This window comes from Odontomachus brunneus, unplaced genomic scaffold (genome assembly GCF_010583005.1).
Source record: "Odontomachus brunneus isolate Ranch 3 - 2012 unplaced genomic scaffold, Obru_v1 Obru_scaffold_101, whole genome shotgun sequence".
Classification (NCBI taxonomy): domain Eukaryota; kingdom Metazoa; phylum Arthropoda; class Insecta; order Hymenoptera; family Formicidae; genus Odontomachus; species Odontomachus brunneus.
The window spans coordinates 984,933-1,003,268 of NW_022639551.1; the positions used below are offsets into that span (position 1 = coordinate 984,933).

At 32.1% G+C, this 18,336-nt stretch overlaps 1 protein-coding gene across 1 annotated transcript in view; it reads right to left on the reverse strand.

Moving 5' to 3' along the window:
* The window catches only part of LOC116848918 (proclotting enzyme-like), a 29,372-nt gene extending 11,133 nt beyond the window's left edge, over positions 1–18,239 (reverse strand). Inside the window, exons 1-3 of the mRNA XM_032825519.1 lie at positions 17,338–18,239; positions 2,764–2,838; positions 830–1,129 (exon numbers count right to left, since the gene is read on the reverse strand). Coding sequence (XP_032681410.1) covers positions 830–1,129; positions 2,764–2,838; positions 17,338–17,359 — 397 coding nt within the window. The 5' untranslated portion in view covers positions 17,360–18,239. The remainder of the gene's footprint in view (positions 1–829; positions 1,130–2,763; positions 2,839–17,337) is intronic.
* Between the last annotated feature and the right edge of the window lie 97 nt (positions 18,240–18,336).

Sequence of the window (18,336 nt, forward strand, 5' to 3'; positions counted from 1 at the left end):
GTCAAACTGATGTGATCAGTAAATACATCTTTTTAAACGCCACAACTTTTATCTGAAACATTTTTTTCTAAAATGCTTAGTTTTCGAGATATTTCACCGGTCCGGGACTTTTTGAACACCCTGTATAATATCACAGTAATATTTCAATAATATTTCTGCGATATTACAATATTACGGAAATATTACTGTGATATTATATAATATTACGTGCTGTGTGGGTTGATGATTATTCGAATACACTAAACTTATATTAGACATACTATAGATGTAATGTATTGATAATATTCGTATATTTCTTATATATTTCATCGTTTTTCGAACATTCTGGAGATATATTGAACCCGACAGCAATGTTCCATTTAATTTTTTATTGAATATTGTAAATATATTCGGGAAATAACATTTGCTTTTTGTACTAAAATAATTTTAACATTGTAATAATGAGAAAAATCAACAAAATTATTCATGATTAGTATAAATTGTTTCACACTATGTGTGTTTTTTAAATTTATCGTTTTTTTAATTATTTCAATATTCGATTAAAAATTCGGAAGCGATTAATATAACGTTACTAGTTAACGAGACACGACGCTAAGTCTAGTCAAAGATTATGCTATGAAAAAAGAGAGAAGAGACCAAATCAGGCTCTTGTAACATCAATGGCCGCTTATCTCATCGGAAACCATCCTTTCTTTCTCGCACTGCCACCATATCGTGCCTATGATCAAACGATCGCCACGTGTGTCTGCCTTACAATCAGAACGGTGAAAGTGCAGGCATAACTTGACCGCAAGGGGTTAATGTAATGTATTACAGTCGACTGGTATACCTAAGATGTTCTTGGAGATGGTGTACAACGCCGAGGGCAGCTCCTTCGGCGGGTAATTCGAGATCTCGACGCCCCGCGTCATGTTGACGATGTAGTTGCCCACGGTGTTCAGTGCACCCAAGGTTTCGCTGATGGTCGTCAAAGGATCACTTCTCTCTTGTTCCACTTGGATCAGCTGCGTATAGGGTCGCGCTTGCGTGTCCCTGCGATATATCGGCCTGTCCGACCGACTCATTCCAGCGTTCCAGGACTGCGACCATCCTCTCGTCGGCGTGACGTACGAGTTTCTGTATCCGTATGCTGTGCGACATTGCCCCATATAAGTGTAAAATCAGTCAAATTCTCTTGATATAATCGCTGCGACGATTTATATGTATGCACTGAGAGAAAAGACTGGTAACTGCATAACAAACTGCATTTAGTTACAGAAATTCATTGAATCCTTAGTAACTAATACTAAATATGATAATAATTACCAAATATTTAATAGATCGGGAGTATGACGTAATTGCATTCACAGTAACATCAATTAAATAATTTAGTAATAGTTACTTAATGTTAAATATTTAATATGAAATATATTACAGTTATGAGCAGATATTTGATAATTATTATGAAATTATATCCTATGTAATAAAAAATTCAGTAGGTACGAGTTCTATTTTGTTAAAAGTATAAGTATGTTTTGTTGCAGCACAACGAAAAATTCATTCATTTGCAGCTATTACATTGTTTCAATATCTATTATTACAGATGGTTGGTTGAACCTACCAAAAATTGTGTAACTACTACAAAATCGCTTATTTTGCTCAACTATTCAATAAGTTTTATTTACCAAATATATTCTGGAAGCAAATAAATTTTACTTCTGTCAAATAAATAATTTATTTTACAGAACTAAATTAATTAATAAGTATTGCCATAGCTTTCCCTTATAGAAATATCATACTAAGAATCATTGATAATTACTTATTATCCAGTATTTTTAATATTGAAAATATTAATAATTTAAGAATAATTGTATATTTTTGCAAGCATCCCTTATAGAAATATCATACTAAGAATCATTGACAATTACTTATTATCCAGTATTTTTAATACTGAAAATAAGTAATTATCAATGATTCTTAGTATGATATTTCTATAAGGGATATATGGATTCATTCGAATCCTTCTTATGCACAGTTATATTTCCAAATATTTTAAACATAATACAACTGAAATATATTTCTCAATTGTTGGACAATTCTCCAAATTTAATTTTGCAAACATTCTACTAAGATAAATCGACATATCGCTATTATTTTACTGAAATACTATCTAGAAATTAATTGCACAAACATTTCTCAATATTTCACAAGAAATCGATATGCCTACATGTATTTTTTATATACAGCCACATAATTGCAGCATTACAAATTTCATTCAGATTTCGTGATATAATTTCATAAATGTTTTTCTATCGGGGAACTTAATGAAACGTTGAAAATACGATAATTTTTATTTTTTAAAACAGGAAAAAGAAAAGGCAAATTTTTGCAATTATTCTGACAAATCGTAAATTCAAGCTTTAATCCACAGAAATTTTCGTGTTGCACGTCTGGTAGGTTATTTTCCAGTAAACATCAAATAACAATAACAAACGTTGGCTACAGTTTCTCACTCAACAACAATATAACTGTTATATCACACACACGTTATATTACCTTTATAGAAATATCATACTAAGAATCATTGATAATTACTTATTATCCAGTATTTTTAATACTGATAAGTATGATATTTCTATAAGAATACACTTATATTATGAGAAATTATAACTACTTATGAGAAGTTATAACAGTTATGTAACTCTTGGTGTTTCCTGAGTTCATACTTCGTGTATATAGCGAGTGATGTTTGCAGTGTGTTATCGAGTAACGAAAGCTACTTACGGTAACTGCGGTAATGCACGACATCCTCGGTATACGAGATGTAGCCGGGAAATTGGCCCCATATTATGCACAAGCCTGCGAATATATTATTACGTGAATGATAGATGTCTCGCCAAACATCACGCAATTTTCCATCGTTGTATTATACAACACATCGGTCAATAGAAGTGTCAGTGGCGTGAAAAGTCGTGCGCCACACATTTCAAAATCACATCTACAGGGATTGTTGTTTATGTTTTGTCTACGTGATGTGTACACAGTTCTTTTTCATGCAGACATTGTAGAGATAAAATGTTGTAAATTATAGTAAAATATACATGCAAACAGAGAAATTATGAGTTACCGTATTTATTTAGAACATTAATTATAAATGTAATGTATAACAAAGGTAACAAATTGCAATTTTTAAAAATATAAACAAAGAATTCTGTAGACTTTAACTTGTTTAGGAGATAATATTCATAAATTTATATCAGGATTCTACAGGTTAAGTAAAAATATAAACGTTTCATCTTTGAGCAAGCCATACGTTTTTTAAATCAGGGTTGAAAAAACAAATTTACATATAATTTATATGTAAAATCATGTATAATTTTTTATAATTATATATAATCATTTTTTCTTGGAAAGTTCATGCAATTTGTTATCTTTTTAAGAAAATGGATTTATAATTAATACTCGAAACAGATACATTGTAACTGTTTTAATTTAATTACTTCTTGTGTATACCCAAACAATGTAATGTCTAAAATCGGGACATGAGATGTTTTAAAGATAATTTTCAAGACGTCTTAAAGACATTTCTACGTAAATCGTCGTAAAGATGATCTTTAAGACGTCTTATGTCCCGATTTTAGACATTATGTTGCCTGGGTATTTTACTATAATTAAATTATAGTAAAATTATATATAAATATATATATATTTATATATAATTTTACTATAATTTAATTATAGTAAAATACCCAGGCAACATAATGTCTAAAATCGGGACATAAGACGTCTTAAAGACATTTCTACGTAAATCGTCGTAAAGATGATCTTTAAGACGTCTTATGTCCCGATTTTAGACATTATGTTGCCTGGGTATTTTACTATAATTAAATTATAGTAAAATTATATATAAATATATATAAATTAAAATATATATATAAATAATATATATAAATATATATATAAATATATATAATAATATATATAAATTTATAATATATATATAAATTATATATAAATTATAGTATTTTACTATAATTTACAGTATCTATATAGTTTACATTATCTAAATAAAATATATTAATTAGCACAGCGATTCTGACTTAGCGATGTTGAGTTGCCGAAGAAGAGCCAACTTATCGGCGCTTCTGTTTTCTTGAGTCGATATCGTGTCGCTGCCGGGACAATTGAAAGCGATATAATTTTAAGGCAAGTTGAATGTTCGGCTGTTGCAGCCGCATGGAAATGTTCTCGATGATTATTCATGACAATTACGACATCGTCACGGCGGGGAATACCATACGCACGTAACGCACACGCGGCACAATCAAGGGCGCATGTGATATTATGTAACCTAAAAAGACGCAGGTTAAAGATCGTAGAACTTTCCAGTCCTCTGAGGCCCCATCAAAATCTCAAACACGGATATTGAACCACGAGTTCTGCGTCATCTAGTCCACGACGGTGAGTCGTGGGGAATCTCGATGGTAATCAGACGTATACGAGACTTTCTAAAATAAAGGGAAAAGAAATTCGTCAGGGAGGGGGGGTACGCGTGTTTGTCCGTAAACGTTCATGCTTATTTTACGTGAAATTGAAACTGTATATATGACCACGCAGAAAATTGTTATTAAATAATATAGTATACGAGTATTAATAGTATTATTCACAGGATCTCTTGCATTGCGCGACTGGGATTACTCCACTATACTGCACTATATTCATACGGAAGTTAAAATTTATATATGGCGACAATAAATAAATAACTTGGTCAGATATATTTTATAATCTGATCAGATATTGGTCAGATATATTTTGTAATTTAATGTACAAATTTATCCTACGTACAAAAAAGTTATCAAGAGAATAAGAAATATCTTATAACTGATATATGTAGTTTATGTTTAGTTTAGTGTCGACCGCGTTGTATTGTATTTATCATTATCTGTAGATGAATTGTTGTACAAATAAATTTATTATATTGATTTTTGGTCGAAGGAAACAGAACGTTTGATTCTGGACCACATTCAGTTCTGAGAAGTTCTGTTTTCTTCAATCAAATCGTGTTTGGCTCGTTCATTGTTAGCTCTGCTTTAAAAAATTGATAAAATTACATAAAAAGAATCTATATAACTAAATTGTGTTTTTGGCAAAAATTATGAAATTACATAGAACATGTGAATTCAGATAAATATTTAATTGTTAAGATTAAATTAAGATACGATATAAAACGAAAGAAGAAATTTTTTATATGAATTAAAAAATGTGAAAAATTTAAATTTCTGATAAAAATGATAAGTTTAGATAAAATCATATGTTATTTCAATGAAATTTGAATATCTTTCTATCAATTTATAATTAATTTATTCTTTACTTTCTAAATTTGACGTATTCCTCTTGACATTTTTCTGTTTTATAAGTATATCTCTTCTAAAGTCAGGGGAGAGTGCTATGATACTTCTTCAGTTAATGAAAAAATTCTCTGCGTGTATGATTGATAAACGATGGAAGGAAATTCGCTGACAGCGAGAGTGTCGACCATCGAGAGTGGCTCCAATTAACACTATAATTAAGCAACTATCCGAGACACTCGATTAGAATCTAGTCGCAGTCTATCAAGAGATTTGATGTGATGGCATTCATCTCGCTCTTGTTAATTGGATGAAATTAAATCGAGCGACGAGCACTCGTCAAATCTCCCAGAACCGTCGCGAAGAAGGATGCTAATTTGCCTCGAGAGTAATTTTTCTCTCTTTCGCGCAATTCTCCGATCCCAGACCCGGTTCCGGTTTCTAAACTGTATTCGAATCTGCCAGCGTGACGCGGATACATTCCTCGTCATCTCTAATTGACCGTAGAAATAAAAGTCGTAGGACGGTCGTCATTAAATGAGCCGAAAGAGAGACAGTCGCGGAATCGTTGTGACCTGATTTCCAGATAACACAAAATATCCTATGAATATTCTTATGAAGTACAATTGTTTTTAATTCCAGAATATTTGAATCAAATACTCTATGAATATGTATACAATATTAATCAATGGGAAAAAGATGTTGATAGGAAGATTCATATATTTGTAATAGAAAAGAATGTATTCAGAACATTCATAAGATTGATGTACTGCGCAATAGATTTCCGTAACTGTAAAGTTTTTCTAATGTTTCTAATAGTAATACATATTTATTATATAGCTTAATAATGATACGTATCTGCGAAATAAATTTCTTAAATTATTCCTTTATAATTACAAAAGCAAAATTAACCTATATTTTGTAAATATTCTATGCACATTCACAGAACATTTACAGTTGTATCATTATACCTTGAATGTACTATAAACATACATATAACAGTTTTTAATACATTCATAGAATACACAAATATTCGTAATTCCCGTATCAGACTATGGATTGTAGACTGAGGATTACGGATTGAAGATTGGAAATTAATCAACTAGAATAAAGTCAAGACTGAAGTTGATTGACTCGTCAAAATCTTCAATCCGCAATCATTAAATCGTCAAAATTTTCAATCCGCAATCTTCAAGCTCTAATTTCTAGTCTGATATGGGCTTTAGGAATATTCACAAAACATCGATAGAATATTCCTGTGCTATCTGGATTGTGAGAAAAACTGCTTTTCAGAAATGTGGTCCGGTTGAAATATATTGAAAAAAGACTGGTAATTTTATTACTAAATATATATTTAATAATACATTTTTAGGTAATTATATAAATATATTTAGATAATTATTACTAAATATATTACTAAGTACATTTAGTTGTATAATTTAAGTAAAAATTCGGTATCTAATATCAAATATGATAACAATAATGAACTATATAGTAAATTTTATATACGAAGGGCTTTTAATTACAGTTAAATGAACTAAAGATTTTAGTAATATCTATCAAATATTTAACGTTTATTACCAAGTATTTGACGATTACTATCGAATATTTACTAAGTGTTATAAAATCATTCAATTATTTGACGAAATATTTGGTAACTATTTATTTTGTTAAGACAATGAAATTTTTGTGATTATCAACTGTACTTATATTAATAGATATTACATATTGATATTCGTCGTATATCGTTTGTTGTTGAGTTGTCTCCAATACCCTTATAGAAATATCATACTAAGAATCATTGATAATTACTTATTATCCAGTATTTTTAATACTGAAAATAAGTAATTATCAATGATTCTTAGTATGATATTTCTATAAGGGTATTTGCTAGTAAATATGGCATTGTCACATTTTCTAAAAATTATTAGGATATATTATAGTAGAGCACAGAGCATTCTAAAAGAATTCAGTCGTATGTCACCAATTCTGAGTTCATTTTTAGATACAAAAAGAATTCTTTTTACTGAATTGAACTCTGAAAAATTCTTTTTACATTTGAAAATAAACTCAGAATTGGTGACATACGACTGAATTCTTTTTGAATTCTCTGTGCTATCTAGGAATACAAAAATATCGTCATAATTCGTGAGACTCATCTGTTTCCGTTTGAACATGAGATAAAGTATCGGATGAGTGAGTTTGGGAAAATATGGGTCATTGCTACAAGGTCGAATGAAACCACAGAAAGAACTTCACGTATAAAGCGATAAAAAATATCAACATAGAAAATAAAAAAATGTAGATATATTAAAATAGTTTAAATAGTACAATGAGATTTTTTAAATAAAATAAAAAAAATTATTTAATACAACTTTTATCTTGGGTATAAGCTTTAATAATAGTTACCAAATATCTCATTTTCTGCTATCAAGATTTGGTGCTATTTTCTACAATCTAATTAGATGACCTAAATATATAGTTCAAGCAACTAAATCTTGATTCTGAAAACTATATATATGCTATATATATATATATATATATATATATATATATATATATATATATATATATATATATATATATATATATATATATATATATATATATATATATATATATATATATATATATATATATATATATATATATATATATATATATATATATATATATATATATATATATATATATATATATATATATATATATATATATATATAATTAGATTATTTCCTAATTATTACTTTATGTTTGACCCGCATTATTTGACTGAATAATTTAGCAACAACTACCAAATTTTGGTGTTTGTTATGAAATTTTTCTTTCAGCGTAGAGCGAGAATTTCTTGATCGATCGGACCCGGTCTCGGGACCGAGATCCGGATGGGACCATGCGAACTCATCGAACGGAACGATCTCGACGGCGTATATAATTACAAAATTACGTGGCCCAATGGTACACAAGTAGGATTTTTCGGGGCTGATTACTACACCGCCTCGCGCGCGCTAGCCGCTTCTCTCATCGATGGTGAAAGTCGCCCGACGAGAAAGTGTGCCTTTCTTCTTCCGTTCACTGGTTCGCGTTGCCTGATAGATACATCGCGAGAGGAGAAAGAGAGGACGAATGGTTTATTTATTCTTCGGCCAAGAGCTGTATGCGTTCCGGGGACGGGGATCTCCGCGGTGAAGTTCACGGTAATTGTCTCGACTCTCGCCGAGAAAATCCGGTTGTGAGCACCAAAGATATTCGTCATCACCGAAGGGATTCGTTTTTTGACTCCCGTGAAAGTTTTGCTCCGCTGGGATTTCTAGAATATCGATAGACCGATACGCATAAACTGGTATAATAGCTTCAGGCCTAGTTCCAAACGAATTTCTCGATTACACGTAATACGTGTATATATTCGTGTATTTTAACTGCTGATTATTTCGAGGAAGTGATTCCGCCAGGATAATCAATAGTCATGAATACACATATACACACATACACGCGAAATCCTTTTGGCACTTGATTTAGTAAATGTTAAGAATATTATTCTCGGATATTCGTTTTTATGTCGCGACATAGAATGACGAAACAAAAATGAAAGAAACAAAAAGAATTCTTTTCACTGAACTGAACTCTGAAGAATTCTTTTTGCATCTGAAAATGAACTCAGAATTGGTGACATACGACTGAATTCTTTTTGAATTCTCTATGCTATCTGAGAACGCATCACTGCCTATACTTATATCGCTGCGTTCCTACATCTCGCCACGGCGCGCGGTGCAGCAATATACTATATATATAGTGTGTATATATATATATATATATATATATATATATATATATATATATATATATATATATATATAATTGTATGTTTTATATTATTGTAAATTTAATGATCAACTCAATATAATATATTTACAAACATAATTTAAAAAATTATAGTTTGCATCATTAATTTTCTCACAAAATAATTATGAAAGTCTATTTGGGAATAATTAAAAAAATTGTAAAGTTTCCATCATCGATTGTCTCACGTCGTGATAATCATGAAATTCTATTTGAATATTCACCACACTCGGGATCAACGCCTTTATATCTCGGCTGTAAACGTTACAAGGACGCCTCTGATAGTGTTCATCGGGATAATTCGTGTACCTGACAGTATGCGGGTCGAGAAATGTCAACAAATATGCAATGACTAATTGTTTCGGCCATATCAATGTACTATATAACTCTATATCATCGTTGTAACTATATACGTTGAAGCTATTACCATCGTAAACATCTTTGTATCGTAAAAGTCATTTTTAGTATAAGAGTAAAAAATTATCTAACAAAAATTGCATGGTACAGAAGCGGTCATTGTATGGCGGCAATACTTTCTTTAAGTTGATTAGTTTAAAAGATCTGCAGATCAGCTTTTCTTTATTTAAGTGGAATTATATGATTTTAAAAATATAAATCGATTCCTGTGATATCATTCTGCGTATAAGTGGAGTAAGATTATCGCAGAAAGTGAATATTTCCGAGATATTTTATGTGTTATCCTAGTACCGATTTTATGCTAGAAAGTATCAGGATAAAATACAAGGAAAAAATGCTGTGAAATTAATATAACATCCTCGTAAATAGTGCTCGTATATCTTTTGGTTTTATTAATCTATTTATATATCTATCAATAGCAATTTTTGAAATTAATACATAAGTTATTAAAACAATGTATAATATATTAGTTTCAGTAATATTGTTACTGAATCAAGAAGACTTATTTCAACTACGGCTTTATTGATTAATTCTATTGATAAAACAGCATTTATTTTTCGTGTAAATAAATAAATAAATTTTTTTCTTATTCTTATATATTGAAAATATTCGAAGTATATTATTTCATTCTGTGTGTGTGTGGTACTTCTGTATCTTGGAAGGAAAAAAGGTCAACGTTAATTCTCTTGCAAACATCTAAAAATCTCTCGAAATTCTCCGCGCTCAACCGTAAATGTCATTTTTTAATCGTTGTCGTGTCTTGATGTACAAGTACACTAAAATTGCGCGTTCTTATTACAAGAAGAACTTTTTCAATATATAAAAATATATCATGAATGTGGATATTGCAATATTGCGGCGATATTCTGATTCATGAAAATTACTGCTTATTGCTAGGAAGAGAACGCAATTAATTCGGAATTATTATAGCACAGAAAAAACTAATTTGTTGGCCCAGAAAATTTTCTGCTGGTCTAGCAAAATCTTTTCGTTATTATATGAACAACAAAAAGATTTGCTGGATATAATTTACTAAATCTAAAAAATTATTTTGTTATAAGAACTATGATGGATTTATATAAGCAGTTGCAGTTTTGCTCCGATAGCAAATAAATTTGCTAAGGATACATTATTTTGCATCAATAGCAAATTAACGTGATTCTTAGGACAAATATACTCAACAACAAATTTTTTCTATTCTGGCAACGAAACTACTTCTGCTCTGATAATGAATAATTTGTAAAATTAGTTACAACTAAATTTTTTATATCACTACGAATATGCAGTAGCAACAACGATTTTGCTAAAAGAGCAAAATTATTTTTTTCCGTGAGTAATAATAAGTAAATATTTTGATTAACCCCTCTTTTATTTGGCAAATTAAAGAAAAAAGATTTTTAAATTTTTAAACGATGTCTCCAGATTGCAGTTATATTGTTTTCAAAATATTATTTTAAAAGCATATTTTCAATGATTTTTGTCATTTAGTGGTAAAGATTGAAACTACTGAGAGACATTAATGGACAAAATAGATAACCAGATATTTTTTAAAACAATAGTGCTAAATAAATGCGTTCTGCATTCAAATGCGTTCTTGCATATAGCTTATGAAAAACCGATGTTGCTTGAGAGCAACATTGCCAAATAAAGGTTTAAAATTATGACGCTACAGATATTTTTTAAAACAAATATATTTTTAATACGTTGTATTGTTATAAATAACATCACAAAGTATATGTTAAATGTTCTTATTTGCTTTTTGAGAGATTTTTTCAAAAGCCAACATATAATATAAAAATATCACACCATCATCAAACTTAAAAAGCTTTTAAGCTTTTGAGCTTATGTGGTAAAAATGTGGCAACGATATTGTTATGATCTTAAAAATATAAATTACTTATAAATGTCTTACTTTTACGACTTTTAATAAATCTCAAACCATGAACATTAATACAAGGTTTTCTTGGTTAATTCAAAGTTGCTTTAAGGCAACTTAATACAATATTAATTGTAGTTAAATTAATATATCATTTCAATATTTATCAAATATTGGTAATTATTTTAAGTTACACCATCTTAAGTTAATGTTTTAACAGTATTAACATGCTGCTCTCCGATAAAGTTACCGCAACATAGTATTCCCATGCCAAAAAATTTTATTTATTGAGATATTATAGCAACATTTCACTAATAATAACATTAACTTTACTTTACGTTAACTTTACTTATGTAGGAAATTGTATATCATATCTCGTTACAATCGTGAGTGAAAAAAATGTATGGTCTATCTCACCGATCGGGGAAAGAAAACGCTCTCCTCGCTTGTGAATATTATTACCTTAATTGGAGTTTTGTGTGTCGTAACGAAACGATACACTTTACGACGATGACAGGTGTGTTAGAGGATGGGCGTTACTTAACAGCTCTTCGCGCGTACACGCGGTCAATGTCGACGATTAGGTCTCATTACTGTCGCTATCGACGCGCATTCGCGGAACATTGTGCTATTCCCCTTTCCATCGGCTTTTTCGTAGTTTCACCACGCATCGTCGATTTGCGGTCGACCGTAGTGAAAATGTGAAAACGCGAAAAGCAAAAAAAGGACAATCGTATCGCATCCAGCAAAATAAACGTGCGGACGAATGCGTGTTTTAAATTCGCTCGCGTCTCTTCAGAATTGAATTGCAAATCCGAATCTGTCGCACTTTCTCGATGATTCGCATGATTCGATTAATTTTAATTTATAAGAAAGGCAGGTATGTTTTGGCTTCATCAAAAATTCTTCTTGTGAATCTTTTAATAGATCTTTGGTTAAATGACAATTGAAGATAAGGAGAGCTTTTGGCAAAACAAGCTTCGAGGAAGATATTGGATGAAGAGTGTTTTGCAGTTTTCATGCGAATTCTAGTTTCAATTACAAAATAATTTCAATTAGAAATAAAAATCAGTAATTTCACTTAGAAATCGAATTAATAAATTAAAAAATGGAATAATGAAATAATTCAATATTTTAAAATAAAATCAGGAAAAATGTAGTGTTAAAAATTAGAAAGATCGTCTTCAATTATTTTTGTTAAGGAAAATTATTTTGAAACTAGTCACATGATCTTAGGATACTTAGTAGGCAAATTGACAACATTCCACGTAATATTCCACAACATTGTATGGAAGGTGTCAAGCCTATTACTCCTATATTGAAAGGATTTTGTAACAAGTACCAAAAGTTGTTGCTAAATTATTTAAATAATATTTAAAATAATACGAGCCAAATATAAAATGATAATTAGGAAATAATTAAGGCTCCTGGCTTCTCGCATTATCTATCTCTTTTTAGAAGCTCGTTAGAAACAAGAAAATGTATGCTAAAAATTCTTGCGAAATATGTTAAAATAAAAATATATATCCATAAAGTAACATTTGCAATTAAACATTATTATATATACAATTAAAGATATTCCATGCATTCCCCTTTGCTTTAATAATCAATAATTTATTGTAAATTTACCTGAGTAGAAATAGATGAAGAAATAGGTTAAGAAGATGAATTGTATGTCACGTTAATTTACGACAAATTATTGATTGTTAGAGCAAAAGAGGAATGCATGGAATATTTTACAAATTTGTTTAATCGATTGCAAGTGTTATTTTATGAATATATATTTTTATTTCAATGTATTTCGCAAGAATTTTTAGCATGCATTTTCTTGCTTTTAATATCATTAAAAGAGATAGACAATGCGAGGGACCAAGAGTCTTAAGGAAATAATTATATAAATATATTTAGAAAATTATATTAATATATTTAATAAATAACTCAGAAAATAATTATATAAAGTAAATACATAATTTTTAGAACCAAGATTTAATTGCTTGAACTATACATTTACATCATCAAACTAAGTTCTGGAAGTTAATACAAAATTTTGGCAGCAGAATGAGATATTTGTTAATTATTACTAAAGCTTGTGCCAGAGAGAAAAGAAAATTATTTTAGGTAACTTTTTATTTTACTCAAAAAACCTCATCGTACTATTAAATCTATTTTAAGCATTTATATTTTTTATTTTTTACATCGACGTTTTTTATCGTTTCAGACGTGAAGTTCCGTTTGTGATTTTATTCGATGCTGTGCAGCAATTACCCATGCTTTCTCAGGCCCACTCACCCGATGTTTTACTTTCATAATCAAACAGAGACTGGTAAGTCCTATGAACTATGACGGCATCTTTGTATTCACGTTTATAACATATCCTTGTAACTTTCAAGAAAGGTAGAAATATACCATATTTATTAACAAATAATATCAATAAGTGATATATATATATATTAATATAAGTACAATTGATAATCATCAAATATTTCGTAGCTTTAACAAGATAAATATTAAGGCTCTTAATCCTTCGCATTATCTATCTCTTTTTAATGACGTCAGAAGCGAGAAAATACATGCTAAAAATTCTGGCAAAATACGTTAAAATAAAAATATATATCCATAAAGTAACACTTGCAATCGATTAAAAAAATTTATAAAATATTCCGTGCATTCTCCTTTTGTTCTAACAATTAATAATTTATCGTGATGTAAATTAACGTGACATACAATTCATCTTCTTAATTTATTTTTTCGTCTATTTCTATTCAGGTTAATTTACAATAAATTATTTTATTTAGAGCAAGAGAGAGAGAGATTTTATTTAGAGAGTTAGAGCAAAAGGAATGTGTACGGAATATCTTACAAATTTGTTTAATCGATTGCAAATGTTACTTTATAGATATATATTTTTATTTTAAAGTATTTTGCAAGAATTTTTAGCATGCATTTTCTCGTTTCTTACGTCATTAAAAAGAGATAGACAACGCGAGAAACTAGGAGCCTTAATAGTCACCAAGTATTTCGTCAAATAGAATTGAATGCTTTCATAATACTTATCAAATATTATTCGATAGTAGTCATCGAACACTTGATAGCAGATGTTAAATATTTGATAGCTATTACTCAAATCTATAGTCTACTTGACTGTAATTATAAAGTTCTTTGTACATCAAATCTACAATGCATTTGGTCATTATTATGATATCTGGTACTAGTTATCGAATATATTTTTATTTAAATTCTGTAATTACATTTACTCTGTAAATACATTTGGTAATAATACCAGTCTTTTTTTCAACGTAGATATTTTGCCTGAATCATTTCGTGGCGAGTAAAGACGCGCCTCTTTTCGAGCTTTCGACTCTTTGTGTCCTACGCCCGTGTGTGTGTGTATGCATATGGTGTGTGCATATGTGGTGTGTGCCCACGCAATATCTGGTAACCCAGATATGCCACAGGCTCGGTGTATGCGTGATGCATGTGCTATACGAACCCCCCGACTTTATCCGCGTGCTCGCGACACTACGTAGCGTAGAGGAAAAAAAAGGAGAACACGCGTCCGGATGTGTATCTTTTACGGCCTTTAAGCAGCCGAATGGAGCCTGGCGGAATCGCGCGCCACAGAACTTTATAATATCTTATCGGGACGAACTACTTCCAAAAACGTTTTTCGCTCTGATCTTTCCAAGGGAAATGTCATATGTAATCGCAGTCGGTGATGAATCTGTACCTTGGAAGAAATCGATATTGGTGTTTCCCGAGCAAATAAAGAATTTAATTATATGAAATTGTATATAAGACAAAAAAAGTACCAATTCTCTCGAATATATATCTAATCCTGTACATTCTTATTGTTTCATACTTTATGCATATTTAAACTTACAATACAAAATATATGTATCTGAGAAAAAATCACACATGAGTTTTGTGTCTATGTGGTTATATATAATCATGCATAATTATATATGTCTACAATGAAAAAAATACTATTATATAAATACAATCGAAGTAGATATTTATGCGTCTGACAGTACATAAAGTGTCGATGTTTAATTGAATGAAACTAGTCCCTTTCTTATTTTTATTTAACAATATTTTTTAACAATTATTTAACAATATTATTTAACAATATTTTTTTCTGTGCAGACATATATGACTATGTAACCATATAGGGACAATTTATATGTAATTTATATATAATCATATATAATTAAATATGTAATTTTTTCTCGGATATATGTATATTTAATATATGTATATACATTTAATGTTAAAATTTTAATTATTCGTATATAAATCTTGTTTCTATATAGTTTGTTCGTATAGTTATTGTTCGTATATATATCTTGTTTCATATGTAATTATGTATGCTCACACGGAAAAAATACTATCAAATGAAAAGAAGGGAAAATAGTATCATGCAATTAAATTGATATTATGAGTTGTTACAAACATAAACAGTTACTTTAATCATATTTTACCAACAGCATAATTATATATAACCATATATAGAGATAAAATTACTATCAATAAATATCAGTAATTTTTCACATGAATGTCAAAATTTATATCAATCATTTCTTTTTTTGGATTCTTTTCGCAAAGTACAGATATCATAGAAAAATCATATTTTGGCACAGTCATTTAAAGATTGCATGTTTAAGAAATTGTATATAAGTAACAGATATATAATATGATAGAACTGTAATATAATATATAAATATTATATATATAATGTTAACTATATTTAAAATGAGTTTATCTTTTTTAAATGGTGATTAAATAATAGAGAAATACTAGCAAATAATAGAGCAAAAATATCAATCTCTGAGATTTTCTCGTTCAAAACTAACGAGGATTTTGCGTCCGACTCACGTTGCTCAGATTAGGATCAGGATTAAAGTGACGCGCGCCTAACAATAGAATAATGTACACCGAAGGAGATTTCTGTGAGTGATCCTTCGCTTCTTTAATTCACAAATGTGTGTCACGCGAGTTAATGAGACGGAAATCGCGCTCAGAGTTCATCGCAACTATCAGCTATCTAAATCAGGAAGCGAGTCCGACAATGCGAGATCGACGATTCCACGAGCCCGCCGAGTCTCTACAAGCAAGCTGGGCGAGTAAAAGCGACGGAGAATCGGGATTAATTCATGGGATACGGTGCTTGAGCGTTATTAGCGTACAATCGTTGATCGCGATCTTCTCATGGCGCGTAATGAGAAAAGCCGGGCGTTTTCGTTTTGTCAGTAGGTCACGGCGAGACGCCGTATCATTAGACAATTGGCGACGGTGAAGCGACTAACCCGAGAAAGTGAGAATCGGACCGCGTACGGAGGCGCAGAATTTATAAACGTGTAATTGAGGCCACCTTTTCAATCCGCGCGAGACGCCGCGCTCGCGCCTCAAATCAAGATAAACCATGTTGGAGTCGCGGCCCCGCGACTTCTACATATGTATGTACGGACAGCACGTACGTTTCCTAGACCGAAAAAAGATAACGGATTCGAATGAGATTTAGAAAGCGATCGCGCGCGTGCGTGCGTAGGAACGATCGCGGGAGAAGCGCATCGATCGATCGCTTTCTTAGCTGCGCGGCTCCAACATACCAATCGCATCGTTTTCACTTTTGAAACCTAATCCGCACTACTAGTCACGCTCGGACGATAATCGACTAACGATCGTCACTGTCGCACGGCGCCGACTATTCGACCGATCAATCGCGGATCTAACGAACGTGCTGGACAAGCCTCTCGTCTAATGGAGTAATACAATAAAGCGAGGATGAGATCGTTGTTAATATTGTGATCCCGACACTTTCTCTCTAGCTTTTCGTTACAAGCACTCGCGCGGTAGTTGACGCAGTCATGGTTCACTTACTCAGTATCACTAACGACGACATCTTCACCAAGTACAGGAGTCGAGGTGCGCACGGACTTTATACCACGGACATACCCGCGTTTGTCACCGGCAGCGCGCTCGTCACCTGTGACACCCGCGGCACTCGGCGCGACGCCGCAACTATTTGAACCGAGCGCGAGAGTCGTCGGCCGCGCGCGTCGTCGTCGTCGTCGCTTTGTCGATCACGAGAACGCCGGTGGATTATGCATAGTGTTGTCAGTCGAGAGCGGAAGAGAGAAAGAAGCAGAAAGTGAGAGAAGGAGAGAGAGAGAGGGAGAGAGAGAGAGAGAGAGAACGAGAGTGACAATCGACGGAGAGGTGGAAGAGGGCATACGCGGGCGACCACGAGACGACGTCAACACCCCGGCAAGAAAGAAAAGTGACACAAATTGGTCGAGGAAAGAAGTGGCCGGAGTCGTACAATCGGTCAGTCGTTTGCTCGCACGCACGCACGTACGGATGGACGGACGGACGGGACCACGACGAGACGACTGTCCGTGAAAAGACCTCGACACACTTTACTCTCGACGGAAGACCGGCTAGCTCGTTCACTCTCTCCCGTTCTTTCTCCTTCTTTCTCCCTGCGTGCGCCGTCCCTAAGCCGTCAAGGGAAAGTGCTGGTGTGTTTCCCTACCACCGCCGCTTCTTCGACACCGCCAATGCTCCGTGTTATGTCGTCTTCTTCTCCTGCTCCTGCTTCTCCTCCTCCTCCTCCTCCATCGCGCCTGACGATGATTCGTCATGACGACGCGCAGGAATGTCGTCCGCATCGGCTCCGTCCAGGTCCTGCGCGCCGGATGTTGTAATTCGCTTTCGGTCGTTTTCAGTTCCGCAATCGGCCGGAACGACGAGACCATGTTTTTCTCTCTCTCTTTCTCTCATCGATGGGACTTCCCGGGGAAATCTGCGAAACGGCCGAAGTCCGTCCGCTCACACGGCAGTGGCGCTTCGCGTCGACACACTGAGCGTTTCTTCTTT